The sequence below is a fragment of the Cheilinus undulatus genome, linkage group 3 (genome assembly GCF_018320785.1).
Source record: "Cheilinus undulatus linkage group 3, ASM1832078v1, whole genome shotgun sequence".
NCBI classification, from domain to species: Eukaryota; Metazoa; Chordata; class Actinopteri; order Labriformes; family Labridae; genus Cheilinus; species Cheilinus undulatus.
Window position 1 is genome coordinate 7,468,459 of NC_054867.1, and position 17,421 is coordinate 7,485,879.

The window sequence follows — 17,421 nt, forward strand, 5'->3', positions numbered from 1 at the left end:
GACGAGGAATGATAAAGCTACGTGTGTGTTTGAGAGAGAGAGAGAGAGAAGGTAAATTTGTGGGAGGTTAATTCCAACTGTGAAAGCTGAAGATTTTTTTACCTTCTTGCCCTCCAAATCTACAAATGCAATAGCTATTACATTTTCAGACAATTAGGTATTATGTTTGTAGTAGGCAACTGTTATAACATTTGTGGGAAATGTATTATGTTTGTTGAATTACTCTATCAAAAGCTGCAGATTTGTATCATGTTTGTGGTTTATTACTTTTGTGGGCTGCACAGTGTTAAAATCCTTACTGTTAATGCTCTCCCATGTTGCTCCTGAATTTACAAGATTAGTAACCCAGCACAGTTGTTTGTAGTGTTAAACATGATCTGTTTCAATGGTGGGTAACTGCAATCACTGCAAAGGTTTGGGTACCAAGCCCATTTTAAGAATGTAAAAACCACTGTTATTGTTGAAGATTACATTTGAAATACAATTCAGCAATTGTATTTATTATTTCTTGTCTCCTGTACTCAACTAAAGGCAACTAATAATTGGTTTGCTGAATGCAAGCCCACCTATTTTCTCGTGTGTAAATGCAGGGTGAAATTCAAGATTCATCTGGCAGCAAAGCCATTTGCTCCTACCACAATAATCTATTTCATGAAATAAAAAGAGGTACACATCAATGAATTTAATCCGTAACAAAAAGATACTTGTTACTATTGAATCTAAAAGAGATACTTACCTTTGACAACCATGTTGCGGAGTCTGGTGTTTTCCTTCTGCAAAGCCTTGACCTGGTTCTGGAGGTCAATGATTTGAGTATTACTTCCATTGCTTGAATATTCTTCTGGACTCTGGAATCCAGGGGTAAGTTGGCTTTCTTCAGAAAGAATTTCTTCCTCAGCCCGTCTCTGAGCTGCAAGTTTGGGCTTCTTCTATGGGATGAAGATATTCAATTTTCATTTTTGATTACTGATGAACTAACACAGAAATACTGCACAAACTGATATCAGTTACAATTTTGCTAATGTTTTTAATTATCAATTCCTTTCTTCTTAAAAAGTAATCAGATTACATTATTTATATGCAGTATACAGCATGGTGTAGCTCACTGACGGAAAATCTATTTCAAAGTAGAATTGCACACTAATGAAATGAAAGAATGTGGAAAGGGCTTGTATAGATGGTAGTGCTGTCTTTGGTCACATCCCATTGTGATCTAGTTCCACCACCTTGTGCATTGTATAGTGGTTCAATTACCTTTTTTGGAATTTCAGAAGGACTTGAATCCTCATCTTCATCATAGTACAGACGTTTTGGTTTCCTGGATCTCTTGTGGTCCTCTGCCATGTCCACTCTTAAAAGTTCTTGCTCAGCAGATTTCAGTGTAGATTCTTTGTCTACAATAATGTTGGAAGATATTATGTTTAATCTCAACGAAATGCCAATAATAAGCACCATTACATATATTTATCATAATTTTAAATAATAATGTGCCCCATTATTGATTTTGTCATAAGTTGCAATGTTAAGAAAATGAAAAGCTAGATGGACATTGTGCAAATTAAATGTATTTATGGGATATACACTCACCAGACACTTTATTAGGTACACCTGCACAATATAATGTCAGCCTATACAACTGCTCTGTCATAAATTCTACTTCAACTAAATTGTTTTGGTTATTGTTATTACTTTTCCAATTTTGTTGCTGTCATAAAGCTGATCTTCTTTCTGTTTATTATTGAGGTGGTAGTGGGTGTTGGGTGTTGGTGCATTATATCTAAAAGGTGTTCCTAATATTTTGTCAACCCCACTTACATACAAGAGGGGCAGAATATTAGAAACACTGCACAGTATGATGCACTCCACACCAACACCCACTATCACCTCGATAATGAACAATAAGCAGAATTATCAGCTTTCTGACAATGTCAACAACATTTGAAAAGTAGTCCGTTCTAGGTAAGTTTTCTCTCTCAGAGCTTATTTTCAGCAATAATTAAAAAAAAAAAAAAAAACTCAGAACGTTTTTGCCAAGTGAACCAGTGCCATGCTAACTTCCAGTTGGCTAACATATATTTGTAATCTCTTACCCACTCTGTAAGATACATCTATGATGAAATAAATAGCTAATTACCAAGAAGATTAATGTCACATTCTTAGCATGCCAGCCCAAAAGTTCTCTAATTTAAATTGGGGTCACTATTAAAATTACAGCTGAACTTACCTGCTAAGTGTATCACCACTGCTTGCTCCACTTGCCATCCGTTGACAGGCTTCTTGGTGTTAGCCATGCGACATTCCACATGATATGTCTTTGAACTATCAGCCAGGTCGAAGTCAATTATCCATTTTGTTGGTACGATACTAAGCGCATCCTTGTCTGGTCCATTAGCCCAAGACACAAGGGCAAACCGAGTCTTGGACATTTTCATTAGCAACGTGAAATTAACAGTCTTTTCCCTCCTTTTCCCAAGAGTGCACCGCACTGCCTGCGTTGTCCAGCCCTACTGTGCTGTGATTGGCTAATATTGTTGGTTCAAAAATCTTCTGTTTTTTCAGACCAATGACAGCTCACTGGTCCATGTGAGGGTCTCAAGGGAGAAAAGAATGCACCGACTGAAAAGAAAATATATTCTTCCCGGTTCCGATAAAACAGAGATTCCAGCGAGAACAAAACGATGGAAAAAAAGGTTAGTGTTTTAGTTACAACCGGAAGTTTTAACTTTATAACTAGTCAAGTTAAAAATAGAAATCGAATGTTGAAATCGGTGCTGAAATTTGCAGGATGATAGCTAATTAGCTAACTTCAGGATATATGGTTACATTAAGATGTGTTCACATGCTGCAGTGTTTATATAAGACGGCGGACAAGGTGAAGATAGTGAATGCTCCGTGACTCTTGTCGGTTGAATGGAGTAATTTTGGCTTTCCAGCAATGAAGCAAGAATATGGTGATAAGCAGGGTTTGACATTTACACCCGCCAACGAGCCAAATGCAGGTGGATTTCGGCCGTGGCGGGTAGCAGCGTGACTCTAAGTAGCCAAGACGGTGGGTTGAATTTATCAGTGTCACAACTTTTGCTTCACTCTGAAAATGCTTGTCTGTTAGCCCTTATGATTTAGGCTTGTTATAGAGAGGCTTTTTGGAACATAAAAGCTAAAATTTACCTCCAAAATAACAGAAAAGTGTCTGATCTCTTCATCCATTCGTGCATTTTTACGCTGCGCCGAGGGCTTTGATGCTGTATGACACACATAAACGCGACACTCACAGACATATATGGACAGGACACACACTCACACTGACATGTCTAAATATTGTTTGATTAATACTCCGTTTGTTTAGGGTGATCTAAATGATAAAAACCTCCGCAAAGGTGCGCATACTTTAAATGTTGTTGAAACTTTTAAACGTTTGTATATTCAGGGTTAAATATAAATTTGCCATAAATCAATATTTAACGGTTTTAAAAGAGAGAAACTCTGAAACTTTAAATCAGTTCACTGAGGCAGTGAGAAACAGAGGCAGAAGGATAAAAGTCTGTAACTGATCACTTAGGAGCCCAAGAGAATTCAACTAAATGGTGTGTTTATTTCTTCTTACATTACACATCAGTTGTTTAATGTTCTCCAAATGTGAGCTTCATGCGCCAATTGTAAGTCATCTATTATTTAAAGAGATATTTTAATTACTATTAGACACATGTATGAAAACATTTCCTCCATACAGTATAGAGCAGAGGACAGGAGAAGTTGGACACTTAATATTCTCTGGTGAAGATTTGTCAGAGTGAAAATTAGAGATGTTCTTGTAATCTGCTGTAGTTTTTTCTAATAAAAAGCAGATTAACAGTATTTTAATTTTAGCATAGACTTGATATCCATTAAGACAATAAAAATCTAAGAGTTTTGACTCTGAGGCATGTGTCTCCCACTGTCCTCTATCTAGGCTAAATAATGGCAAAAAAAGAAAAAAAAAAAAAAAACGCCAAAAATAATCTTGGAAAAAACAAACAAACAAAAATATGCACTTGTTCCAGGCCAAAAATACTGCAGTTCATTGAAAAATCTAGACCAACCCAACACTTAATGAGGACATTAATAATTTACTTTGAGGAAAATTTAATTTCTTATTTTTGCCTTTTCATTTCAAGAATGGAGTAGTCATCATTGTTTACAACAACAAAGCACTTTTTAGTGACGAGATTGAGATTTTATGTTTGTATTTTGTATTGTAGTCTGAATAAGAAAAAAAAACTACAAATAATTAATATTTTCAGAGAGCATTTTATTTTGTACTGAAGACAGGCAGCAATAACTTTTGTATGTTTGTAAGTCTGCATAATGGAAGAAACTAAAAAAATGTATTTTTGCAATCATCTCTGGAGAGACAGAATTTTATGTTTGTATTTTGCACTAGTCTTAAGTTAACTCAATATAACATTTATTCTAACATTCTGCACAGGAGAATGGCAGAAGATGACAAAATACTTGGTTGTTTTGTGCACATAGTTAGGAGAAGACTGAAAAACAAAAAGACCAGATTTTGTGGCCGGCCTGACTCAGGTGTTTTTAGTTTGTTTCTTAGATAATGTCTTTTTGCTGTAGTTTCAGCCTCAGCAAGGTAGTGATCTACTTGTTAAAAACAGAATTGTTATAATTGTTATAAGCTGAGAGATTTGATTTTGGTTTGTGCATTTTGAGCCGAAAGTATAAAGGTCCTAAGACAAAAGCTTTCAAAACCTTTATGTTTAAGAAATAATAAATAAGAACCAGTGAGACTGTTAAATTTGTTTTCATTCTTTCTTTGTGAAGCTAAACACTCCCACATACTGTCTCCAACTTTTGTAGTCAAATTGTTTTTATCAACAAAAATCCGTTACACAGATCTTCACTGGGTAATTTTTTTTTTCATTTTTTATATTGTATCATGAGTATTTTGTATCGTATCACGAGTTGACTATTTCATTACACCCCTAGTAGGTACACTAAAATAATATAACTGTGTATGTGCTCATTAATAATGAAATTAAAGCAAATATTTAAATTAATGTTAAAGTTACGTTTTTGAGTAAATCATTATCTTTACATGCAGTAATCGATAAAGTAATTCAATAACTTTATAGTGAAGTAACTCGGAAAAGTTCTTTTTTTTCCTTATGTTTGCATTCTCATAGGAAAGCACAGGCAGACGCCAGTATTCAGATTGATACGTCAACCCAGGATTTGGTGAGTGATGAACTTTATAATATGGCAATACAAATTCACACCTTTTGTAAACCTTTTGGAAAATACAAGTGTCAAGTGGCAGCACATGCTAAAAATGGAAGACAAAAAAAAAGTTTTTACAGTCAATCTTGTATTGCCAGACCCCACTCCTGCACCTGAGGTCATTATCAATATTTTGGAATATGTATGATACTTAAACTGTGACAATGCCTTGCTAGTTGATAGTGTGTGATAATGCGTAATAACTTCATAATATTGCTTTTAGTCTTAAGACAATATTGAAGGTGCACTCATTCCATAGAAAGTGGTTTGGACATGATATGTAGGGAGATCTTTCCTTTTTTTTAATTTTTTAGGCAAGACCCCTTGACAGTTCTGAGGTGTGGAGCCCCCTGAGTGGAAAATCTTCACAAAGTCTACCAGGAACAGCAGAAGAAGCAGATGTTAGTTTCAAAAGCTTACTTTTTTTGTTACCAAGATAGTCATGATACATTATACTAATAATAGCTCAGTGGTGTATTCCTATGTTTCTGTGTTTTATTAATATTTCAATGTAACACAATGTGTTAAGTTGGTTAGAATGTTGGTATTATTCTCATATAACAGAACCCGAATCCTAATTCCTCTGACCACGAGTCTGACAGTCAATCCAAAGATGCACATGATGTCACCCACTGTGCCGTAAGTATAGTCTACTTTTTCTTTTCTTTGTTTAATTGCACTTTCTTCATATGAGGATGTTTTTTGTCCAATAATATTTTAAGAATTAACAAAGTTAGAACTGAGTAACTCTGATCACATGCAGGCTGTTTTGTAAACTGTGTATGGTTATTTATTGTGTCATTTGTTTTCTAGATAACTGATGATGATTCTGAAGCTTGGGTTCCTCTCAGTGGACAACAAAGTCTGTCAGGAGCAGAAGCCTCTGTAAGTTTCAGTCATGTGATGTCTAGATAACAGCATATTCTGTAGAAATGCTAATAATTGTAGCAGAAATCTGGCCTGTGTTTGCAACAACATAGATTAATATATATATATTAAAAGGTTGATAGGTTTTAGGTAAGCTTGGGTGGTATCTTCTTCTTATGCCTTCATACTTTTTTTGACATTTTGCCAGGGTATAATGGCGGAATTTGCATGAAACTGGTGTAGAAAGACTCAACTTGTCTTTACTACATTGCAGATAGTAGTCCCTTACTGGAGGCAGTGCCGATTATCATAGTGACACTGTTCCGTAGTTGAGAAACAGCACACAGTTCAAGAGTTTTAATTTGATTAAGAGAATCTGCAACTATAACAAACTGTAGCCTAGACTGTAGCTGCATTTACTGCCAATGTGAATTCACCATTACTCTCTGCCACTCACTTAGCTGTTACTCATGTACTGTGACACACTACTCTGACCAGTAGTCTGCTGTGTTTGCTGGCTTACCTGTATCATCTTAGCACTCGTAAGCAGAGGCATCCTTTTTATTAGCTAGTCTTGTAACTTTGTCTCAGATGACATGTTTCTCGGCTCAGCTGCTAGACTGACCTGTGTGGTGGCGTGTGCCGCACACTACAACACATTGCCTCAACACAGCATCTCAGAAGAGCATCTGTATTTTTGTCAGTATTGAAAATCATACTATACCCTGGTTTAATGTAATACTGAAACAGTCAAAGCCTAGTTTGGTCATTGTCTTTAATTACCTCAGCCAAGGAGGTTATGTAATTGGGAGGGTTTTTTAGTTTGTTAGCAACATAACTTGAAATGTTATGCACAGATTTTGATGAAATTTTCAGGAAATGTCACAAATGGCATAAGGAAGAACTGGTTAGATTTTAGGAGTGATCCGGATCAAATTAATTTTACGAGTAAATCACAGCATGGGGGGACTGGGCTGGGACTTCGAGTGCTTTTCTAGTTGTATTGGCTCTTGACAACTTCACTAAAATAATGTGAAAACAATTTCAGACATTTTATTGTTGTTCAACAGAACCTGAATCGTAATTCCTCTGACCATGTCTCTGGTGATGGTTCTGAAGATGGACATGGTTTTGGTGACTTTACCCTAAGTACCATGTATCTTTCACCTGGTACTAATTTGAGATCAGACAACATTAAACAAACTGTTTTATTAATGCAGCTTTAATATTTAATGCCATCTTCAACCTTTGCTTGCCTGGCTTAACCCTTCCAACTCAAATTTACAGCGATGTCACATGCATGCTGTGTGCTAGCTGCAGCTCTGTTGAAGCCATATCACACTTATATTGAGTGATACCTTCAAAACCAAGATGCCATTGTTTTATGGCTGCAGCTTTGCATCAAAGAGAAAACGTACATTGGAAACCTTGGGAACTAGAATTCAAAAGAAAGGCATGTGGGTTTAAACATCAAATGATGAACCTACAACTTGAATTAACTTGAATTAACCTTAACCAAGGATTAAAGAATGAGTCATACCTGTTCTCATGTGGGGGAAAAAGCTAAATTGTAAACAATGATTAAGGGGATCTTCACGCTTTTTTGTTGTTTAGTAGCCTATATAGGCTAACACATTTATTGTTGTTATTTATATATGTAAATGGTTGTTTTAAATTATATTTTAGAGGACATTCGACAATCTCTCTGAATCTTGGACCCCTCTTAGAGGACAGCAGTGTCTTTCGGGAGAAGAAGTCTCTGTAGGTATCAATTGAAATGTGTGTAGATGATCAGTAAATACTTGATTCAAATCAAAGCATAAGCCTGTCCTGTCCTGTGAATTTGTGTGATGAGATGTTTCATTTTGAGATTAGTAAAGACTTAGTTATTGTTGTCACAAAACAGAACGTGATGGGCCGTGATGATTCAGACCATGACTTTGAAAACTTCTCTGAAGACACTCTTGATGCTCAACCCACCACTGTAAGTAGAAAGGAAAGTATATGAATGGGTTAGTTTCACAAATGCTGTAAGTCACAGTTAAATTCAGCAGATTTAGTTTTACAAATAAGACATCCTGTTTTGTTTTGTTGTTCTCACAACAGAACTTGAATCTGGTAAGATTAATCATTTGGGCAAGTTCAAACAGTTGCTGAAGCATTGAGCCTTAGATGAACAGTTCAATCAAAAATGAAAATTTTGTCATGATCTGTTTACCCCATGGCCACTTGAGACAGAGCCATGTCTTTTTCCATACAACATACAGGAGGTAGCAGCATTGCTTCTAAAACCACCTGATATTGCTCTTTAAATTTAGGAATTGATTTAACAATAAAAGAAATAGACTAAAAAAAAAAAGCAATGGCATGGATGCATTACATAATCCATGGGCCTTGGGGATAACAAGTTTTTGATGGGAACTACTTCCTGGTGAAAAGCACTGGTAAAACCTATATATTTGCCTACAACAAATTAGCGGTGGATAGATGCAGTTTGCTTGTGCTCTTTAGCAGTGAAACAGTTCCCAGTGAGACTTATTAACACCCAAAGGAGGCAGAGTACACCAGGTATCATGGCCAGGTAAATTGTTGCTGTTGCGAACCCTGTCAAATTACACAGAAGGGGTTTTGGAAGGACTGCTTCAGGGTTTGCATTTAAAATCATTGCTGTTGTCCCACTTTGCAAGTTGAAGGGTTACAAATCCAAATTCTCAAGTTTCTTGCTTTTTGTATAAAAATTGGTAAGTTCCATGAGTCCTAAAAACCCAGGAAGTTCCTCTGAAATGTTAATTTCCTATTGTGCAAAATAATAGCATTTGTAAAAGGTTTATGATGACATAGGTATCACAACGTTTGTGTCTATGTAGAGTCATTTTGTTTTATTATAGTTCTGGAATATTCAAGATCAGAATTGCTTTTTCTTTTCCCTATTACAGAGCCTGCAAGCAGACCGTGGTGAAGTTACGCCCAGATATTCTACATCCCCACTCTTGTTTGAAGATGAATGTTCCACAGAATTTGATCTTCACTCCAGTGACCCACAACATTTGAGCCCAACATCTCAGTCATCAAACAACTTAATTCCTGATGACTTGGATGAAAGTGTCGACAGCAGTGTGTTTGAAACCAGGCAGTCTTTTGCTGACTCTGAATCTGTCTTTGTTCATGGAGAACAATTTTCCAGTGTATATGAAGATAGTACTGATGAGTCAATAAATGAGGAAACACATCTGCCAGAGTTCAATAATGAAGAGTTTCCTCAGGTAAACGAAGAGCCTCTATACACTGGTTCACAAATAACCAAAGCTCAGAGTTTTTTACTCATACTTTCATTTGTTTTGAGACACACGCTCACTGGTGTGGCTCTCTCCGATCTTCTGGATTTGATTAATATTCACTGTCCAGAAAACACTCCGTCAACCTCAAAGCACCTGTTCTTCAAAGAATTTAAGCCAGTACAAGGTCACCTACAATGTCACATATACTGTCCAAACTGTGAATATTACATTGGGGACAGAGTTAGTGAGGGCCAGTGTACTGTGTGCAACACAATGTGGGATAAAAACAGTTCACTGAAAAATGGAAACTTCTTCATATATTTACCAATCCAAACACAGCTGGAACATCTTCTCCAAAGAGAAGATATCAGAGATTGTCTCAAGTCAGGAAAAGGCACATGTAGTTCTGAAAATTATGAAGATATATATAGTGGTAAAATGTACCGTAATCTGAACAAAAATGGAGGCCCACTTGATTGTTCTCAAGGATACTCCTTAACACTCAACTGTGATGGAGTGCCTGTATTTAAATCATCACTCTATAGTATCTGGCCATTGCAAGGGATGGTAAATGAGCTTCCTTACCCTGTACGCAAAGAAAATGTTTTACTTTTTGGCTTGTGGTTTGGCAATAAAAAGCCAAATGTTAATACATTTTTAAAGCCATTCACTCTAGAGTGTCAGAAGTTGTCAACTGTGGGCTTCAAGTTGAAAAGAAACAGCATTTTGGAACAGTGTAGAGTTGTAGCAGCTCTTATGATGTGTGATTCAGTTGCCAGGCCTGTACTGCAAAACATGACCCAGTTTAATGGTCAATATGGGTGCAGCCTCTGTCTGCATCCTGGTGAACAAGTTCAAAAGGGAAATGGTACTGTTAGGGCATACCCATACAAAGAAGTTCCAAAAAGGGACCATGCGTCAACTATAAGTGATGCAAGGGAGGCTCTACGGACCACAAAACCTGTGAGGGGTGTTAAAGGACCCACTTGTCTTATAAACATCCCACATTTTGACATTATATCTGGCATGCCTCCTGACCATATGCATAATGTACATCTTGGTGTGGTTCGGCAAATGGCAAGCATGTGGCTGGACAGTGAAAACCACGAGAAACCTTATTATATTGGGAATAAAGTGTCTGAACTTGATCAACAACTCTTAATAATTAAGCCTCCTTGCAGTGTGACGAGAGTGCCCCGATCTCTTCAGCAACGGAGATTTTGGAAGGCTAGTGAGTGGCAGAACTGGTTACTCTTTTATAGTGTCTTTGTGTTGAAAGGAATTCTTCCCCAGATTTTTTACCAGCACTGGTTAGTCCTTGTCACATTCATGTTCTTACTATGCAAGGACATTATTACAACAGAAGAGTTAAAAAGATGCGAGAAACTGGTTGTAAATTTTGTCAAACAGTTTGAAACACTCTATGGAAAGCCTAATGTGTCATTTAATGTACATTTATGTCTTCATTTGCCTGAGTCTGTAAAGAATTGGGGACCTTTGTGGGCCCATTCAGGATATATTTTTGAGTCATTTAATGGGAAATTCTTAAAATGTTTCATGGCACTCAGTGTGTTCCGTTACAGATAATGAGGGAATTCACATACAGACAAGTATTGCCTCTTTTGAGACATGATGCATTAAGAAATGCTGTGCCAGAATGCATCCAGCTGTATAACCATTTAACTGGTCAAAAAAGACTAAAGCAGTTTGAAAGAGTAGCAGATCAGGTTGTTACGCTGGGTTTGCATTATTCACGAAAACTTACCAGTGAAGAGATACTGGTCATGAGAGAGCAACTTTCAGTCACTGTGGCTACAGTTGTGAAAATATTCAGTAGACTTCTTGTCAAAGGCCAACTCTATTACTCACAAGAGTTCACTAGAGTAGTAAAAAGGAACAGCTTCACCGTTTTGTTACAGAATGGGCACATCATTACTGTTTACTATTACATTGTGCTGGAAGAACAAGGTCACAGAAAATGCTTTGCTGTTGGTAGACAGTATGACAGATCACACAGTACATTGATTAATGTAGAAAATGTAGTTGGTCTGAAAAGAGTACTTCAGGGCAGGAAACAGATATTTGATGTGACAATGTTCAAAGAAAAATGCATGCTAATTGACCTGCCACAATATGCGGGCCTCTATGCATGCATTCCTCCAAGATGCAGTGTGGAAGACTAAAAAGTTAAGGGCAAAGTAGATGTCTGTTGAAAGGGGAAAAAGGGTCAAGTGTTTGTTTGTTTGTTTGTTTATAAACACCATGCTGTTATGTACTTTGGCCAAAGGACAAAATGTCGTATTTCATGAAAAATGTTTCATGGCACTCAGTGTGTTCCATTACAGATAATGAAGAAATTCACATACAGACAAGTATTGCCTCTTTTGAGAAATGATGCATTAAGAATGCTGTGCCAGAATGCATCCAGCTGTATAACCATTTAACTGGTAAAAAATAATAATAATAATAATGAAACAGTTGGAAAAGTAGCAGATCAAGGTGTTGTGCTGGGTTTGCATTATTCACAAAAGCTTACCAGTGAAGAGATACTGGTCATGAGAGAGCAACTTTCACTCACTGTGGCTACAGTTGTAAAAATATTCAGACTTCTTGTCAAAGGCCAACTCAAAATCACCTTTTACTATTATATTGTGATAGAGGAACAAGGTCACAGAAAATGCTTTGCTCTTGGTCTGAAACAAGTGCTGCAGGACAGGAACCAATATTTAATGTGACAGTGTTTAAGGGAAAATTTAATCCTACATCTAGTCTGGCCCATGAAGATCACAGATTTTTGCATCAATGTCTTACTCCCTTTGTTACTTGCTGTGTCACAGTCTCTTAACAGATTGAACTGTACTTTTGTAGGCATTATCTGAATGCACTGACAAGTATCAATGTGTGTAAAATTCATAAACACAGGTGTGTTTATATGTAGAAGTTGGAAACTACTCAGTCCATTAAGGTATGAAATCACATCTGTTTCCTCCTACTATGTTGCCAAAATGACTAACAAGGCGTCTTATTGAGTATTTTTTCAGTTAACACTTTTTTCATGTATACCATCATGCATATTTTCATGAAATATGTTATAATGCAAACCAAGTACTATATGAGTTGATAAATATCTGCTTTATGTAAACTTGTGTCAATGGAAAGAAATTGAGTGTTTCAATAAAACAATTACATGTAAAAAATATTGGGCAGCTTTTGTTTTCATTGCAATATATGTTTTATATGTATCAATATATAAGCAAAGCATATATAGCTGTATATTGAAAAATATATGCAACACTTTCCCATATATGGAAATATATTTTTTAATATAATGTATTATATTTTTCAATATATTGCCATATATTTTTGTTTCATAAGGGTCACCACGGAGAAATGCTGAGGACACTGTATGATGCCTGGAGCCTTAAATGTTACTTTCCTATAAAAGGTTTGAGACAAATCAGGTAAGCTAATGCCTGCTGGCAACTTTTCTAACCTGGTTTATCTCCTAATGAAAGGAGAGCCCAGGTGATAACAGCAAAGAGCAGGAGAGAATTAGACATGGTGCTGTTAAAGCTGTCATATATTTATCACTCACTGCAAACTGGTTTATATTATGGGAGGGAAATGAAGAAAAATAAAGGACATGCCTCTTTTGTAAGGAAAAAAGCAGCTATTTGGATTTTAATTTGTCAAATTTATATTAAGTTAAAAATCATAACTGCTCTCTCCCTCTATCTCTCTGTCTCTCTTTATCTCCCTCTCTCTCTCACTCACACACACACGCTCACCCACACCCACACACACACACCTACACACACAAGCAGAGCCGTCTATGTCTCTCATTTTCAGACTAATCTATTTTTGTCATGGCTGGCCGGTTGAGACTCAACTTTTCTCATCAACTCTTACATGGCGCTTGGCTTCCAGACAGACAGCGTGAGGACGAGGGCGCTGGAATTGAGCATGAGAGAGGGAGAGAGGGAGAGAGAGAGCTAGGGCAGGCTTTTACCCGTGCCTGAAGAGAGGAAGGATGTGGACTGCACATCAAACACAGACATTAGGACAAACACAGGGTTAAAAAAATCTGTTAAATGTAAATAAAAGTTTTTAATCAGCCGGTTCAAAGCAAATCATTTCATAAAGTCTTTGACTTTAGGAAATCTTGCCATTTTAATATTGGGAGTAACTGTGTCCGGTCTGTAAGGCTGGCTAAACACTAGATGATTTATCTTTTCCATATTTAGAAAATATCTGACCGCAAAAAGGGAGAAGAGCTGAGTCCACCATGCTGCTTGTGGTCTAATAGCACACTAAAGACATGTGGAAGGAGGCAAAGGAGAAAGGGTTGCTGAAGGTGCTGCAAAATTTGCTAAAATTTAAACTATTTACTAATTAGGTGACTTCTGAAGGCAATTGGTTGCACTGGGTTTTATTCATGGGTTATCAGACTCCAGGGGGCTGAGTACTTTTGCCCACCACACTTTAATTTACCTTCCACTTCACAATTATGAGCCGCTTCATGTTAATCTATCACTTGAAATCCCAATGAAATATATTACATTTGTGGTTGTAATGTAAAGAAATGTGGAAAAGTTCAAAGGGTATGAATACATCTGCAAGCCACTGTAAGTTCTAGTCCAGTGTAGTTACTGTCTCTACCAGTTAAGGCCAACAGTTATGCTAATAGATGTCTTTAAGGTACTGTTTTGATATACTTTAACTCTGTAATTAGTACTTTCTAAAGCCAAGGGTACTTTATTTCCTGTTTTGGATATAAACCTGCTTTTATTTTGAAAGAGCAAAAGGTCTAGTAGATCAAAAGTACTGGCATTAGCTTTACCACAGGAAAAGACTTGTTTTAATGTGAAAGGTCAATAAAAATAGGCTAATAAGTAATTAAAAAAAATTAAATTGTATAAATTAAAAAAAAGGTAATAAAATGAAGATAAAAATAGGCTAATAAGTAATTTCAAAAAATAAATTGAATAAATAAAAAAATATTAAAATAAAAATAAAAATAGGCTAATAAGCTATTTCAAAAAATTAAATTGAATAAAAAATGATATTAAAGTAAAAATAAGCTAATAAGTAATTAGAAAATAAATGGAATAAATAAAAAATGATATTAAAATAAAAATAAAAATAGGCTAGTAAGTAATTGAAAAATAAATTGAATAAATTAAAAAATGATATTAAAATAAAAAAATGATATTAAAATAAAAAAATGATATTAAAATAAAGATAGGCTAATTTGAAAAATTTAATCAAATAAAAAAGATATGAAAATAAAAACTGGCTAAAAAGTAATTAAAAAAATAATTGAATATATTAAAAAATAATATTATAGAGGGGCAGGTTTCAACTGATTTGTCTACTGAGCTGTCTGTCAGTTTTACTGAAGGTGAAATGAGACATTAAGTTGCAGTGGCATCCTTTTATCCATCAGTGTTGGAACAGGAAGACACTAACCTGACACGCCAGATGGATGTGTTTCACACATCCATCTGGGAAAGCTTCTTTAGGAAATGTTTGGGAAAAGGCAGATGCTTTGAAAAAAACTCGGAGTGTGATTGGATGAACGTTCTATATGTCACATCTCTACGGGCCAATCAGAGCAACAAAATGTGACGTAGTCGCTATCGAGCTTGCACAGCTACCGAGGAATAACGCGAAACATGGCGACTGTAGACATGTAAGTACTCGACTTTTGATGGTTTTGAAAAGAAAACAACTAGCTGCTGTTCTTTGTTCTTCTTTTAACGAAGCAATGTCGTCAAGTTCTGATAAAACCGGTGCCTTAGCAGCATCTATGCTAATCTCTTCCACAATAATGGCATCAGCCTCTTGCTGCTGCTTGTTTACGTCACGACTCTGCCACGCCTGAAAGTACTGCCTCTCATCACTGATTGGTCCTGTCACTTTCTAACCGGGCCCAAACGGTTCAGATGGGAGCTTTGTAAGATGGATTCGCCAGTAAAAAACAAGGAAACGGGCGTATCCATCTGCTTTGCAAGGTTAGGAAGACACTAGTTTTAACTTAATGTTTATGAATCTGAAGGTTTTAAAGATTCACATTTTTGAACACAACACGGCCTTTCTAAGTCAACACTGACCCCTAAATATGCAGATTGCAGATGGATTCCAATCCCCAGCAGCGCATGGTGAAAATGTCAGATTGAACCACAGATTTCTTCCTCCCGTCGTGAGCTGAGGAGGGCAGATGTTAGGTTTTGTGTTGTCCTCCCAAAGGCTGCCTGTTTTTATCTCTCTTTCAAACAGCTCAGCTCCAGTGACACAAACCGGTCTGAGGTTTCGTCTGATTTGTGGCACTTTTTCTCAGAAATACAGACTATCGACTGAGTGAGCCACAAAACTGCTCTAAATTGATCAAAGTGCAAAGGTGCATCACAGCTGCACAGGAAACAGAGGTGCATCACTTCAGAGAAATCAAAGCTCTGTGCTGTTGTGGGGAAGGTTCTGGCTGTTATGTGTTTATTTAGAGACAAACTAAAGGACAGTGTTTTTGTTTTGGTCCTCAGCGACCTGCTGCTGGTGCTCAGCCTGCTGTAATCAGGACAGTGACAGGTGGTGGCAGCCTGCACTGGCACAGCGGAGCTGACAACAAAGGGCCATTTGATAAAAACAACCCCTTTACCTGAACTACAGAAAGGCCACAGTGGTGGAAAGTTGTATCTGGATCAGCTCTGCTAGAAAGTGTGGACATGGAGTTTTACAATGTGGGTCTCAGAATAGAGTTTCTGCACTGTTTCCCGTCAGGTTAAATCTTCTGCAGGGCGCCCATTTCAGCTATGAATGATTGGAGCAAGATCCTGTTTAAGAGACATTTTCCTTCCCTCTCTTTGTCATTTTTAAATACATGTTAGAATAAAGGAATGACTTTTAGTGCACACTGGTCGGCCACAGACACACTTGCTTCTTGATGGTATAGAAACGAATAAATGAATGAATGATTGAATGAATGAATATTTTATTTACATATCTGATCATTTACATGACCCAAACCACATGGAATTATTCAGACACATTAACTGACAAAATAGTAAATATTCTTGAATCAGGCCAGAACCAAACAGCTCAGTACAATATCAGTCAATGAGTATAACCCTCTCCATATCTACGACACTCCAGGAGGTAAAAGGAGACACATAGACAGGTTTAGTATTGTGTGTCCCTACTTAACCAAAACCTTGCTAAATCCCGAGGAGAACTTGTACCCATCTGTTATGCTGTATAGCCTAGCTTACAGGCTGGTAAAACCAGTGATTCCTTCTGAAATGACCGATGCTCAATGCAATCACTGGAGGCTAATACCACTTTTGCTGCTAGGTATCTCATACAGCCCAACTTCAAAAATACTCAAATATCCCTTTAAAAATTTGTAAAATTGTTGGAAATGATGGTGAAACAGGATTTTAAAAGTGGCACAAATGGGTTAATTGGCCAAATTTAGATAAAAGTGGAAAAGACTAAGAAAAAATGGCAAAAATGGGTTAAAGTTGCAAAAACAGGCAAAGAAAGTGTTTAAAGGGGATTAAAAATGGCCAAATGGGGATACATTTACAAAAAAATGGGTGGAAAATTTGGTGAAATTGGATGATTATATGGTTTCAACTGGCAAAAATAGGTTAACTGAGGCAGAAAAATAGGCAGAAATGGATTAAACTAGCAGAAATGGACATGGCAAAGAGTGAATTCTGGTTAAAATGGGCAAACATGAGTGAGAAAGAGGTTAATAGGGAGTTAATAGTGTCAATAGGTGGTCAACAGAGGCAACGACAGGCGGACAGCAGCAAGAATTGGTTTTTAAGTGGCAAAAACATGCAGATAAATGGGTGGACAGGGTTTAAACTGGACAAAAATGAGTTTTAAGTGGCAAAATTGTGTTGAAATTGGCAAAAAGTGATGAAAATGGGTTAAAATTTGACAAAATTGGTGTAAAGTGGCCAAAGTAGGTAAAAAGAGGAAAAAAATTGGTGAAACGTGG

General features: G+C 36.7%; 1 protein-coding gene across 1 annotated transcript in view; it reads left to right on the forward strand.

The window, feature by feature from the left end:
• The first annotated feature begins 3,645 nt into the window (after nucleotides 1-3,645).
• Nucleotides 3,646-17,421, forward strand: part of LOC121506741 — a 58,031-nt gene continuing 44,255 nt past the window's right edge. The window contains exons 1-8 of the mRNA XM_041782593.1: nucleotides 3,646-3,656; nucleotides 5,178-5,229; nucleotides 5,586-5,672; nucleotides 5,836-5,910; nucleotides 6,085-6,156; nucleotides 7,825-7,899; nucleotides 8,045-8,122; nucleotides 9,075-9,271. Of these exons, the coding sequence (XP_041638527.1) occupies nucleotides 3,646-3,656; nucleotides 5,178-5,229; nucleotides 5,586-5,672; nucleotides 5,836-5,910; nucleotides 6,085-6,156; nucleotides 7,825-7,899; nucleotides 8,045-8,122; nucleotides 9,075-9,271 (647 nt within the window). The remainder of the gene's footprint in view (nucleotides 3,657-5,177; nucleotides 5,230-5,585; nucleotides 5,673-5,835; nucleotides 5,911-6,084; nucleotides 6,157-7,824; nucleotides 7,900-8,044; nucleotides 8,123-9,074; nucleotides 9,272-17,421) is intronic.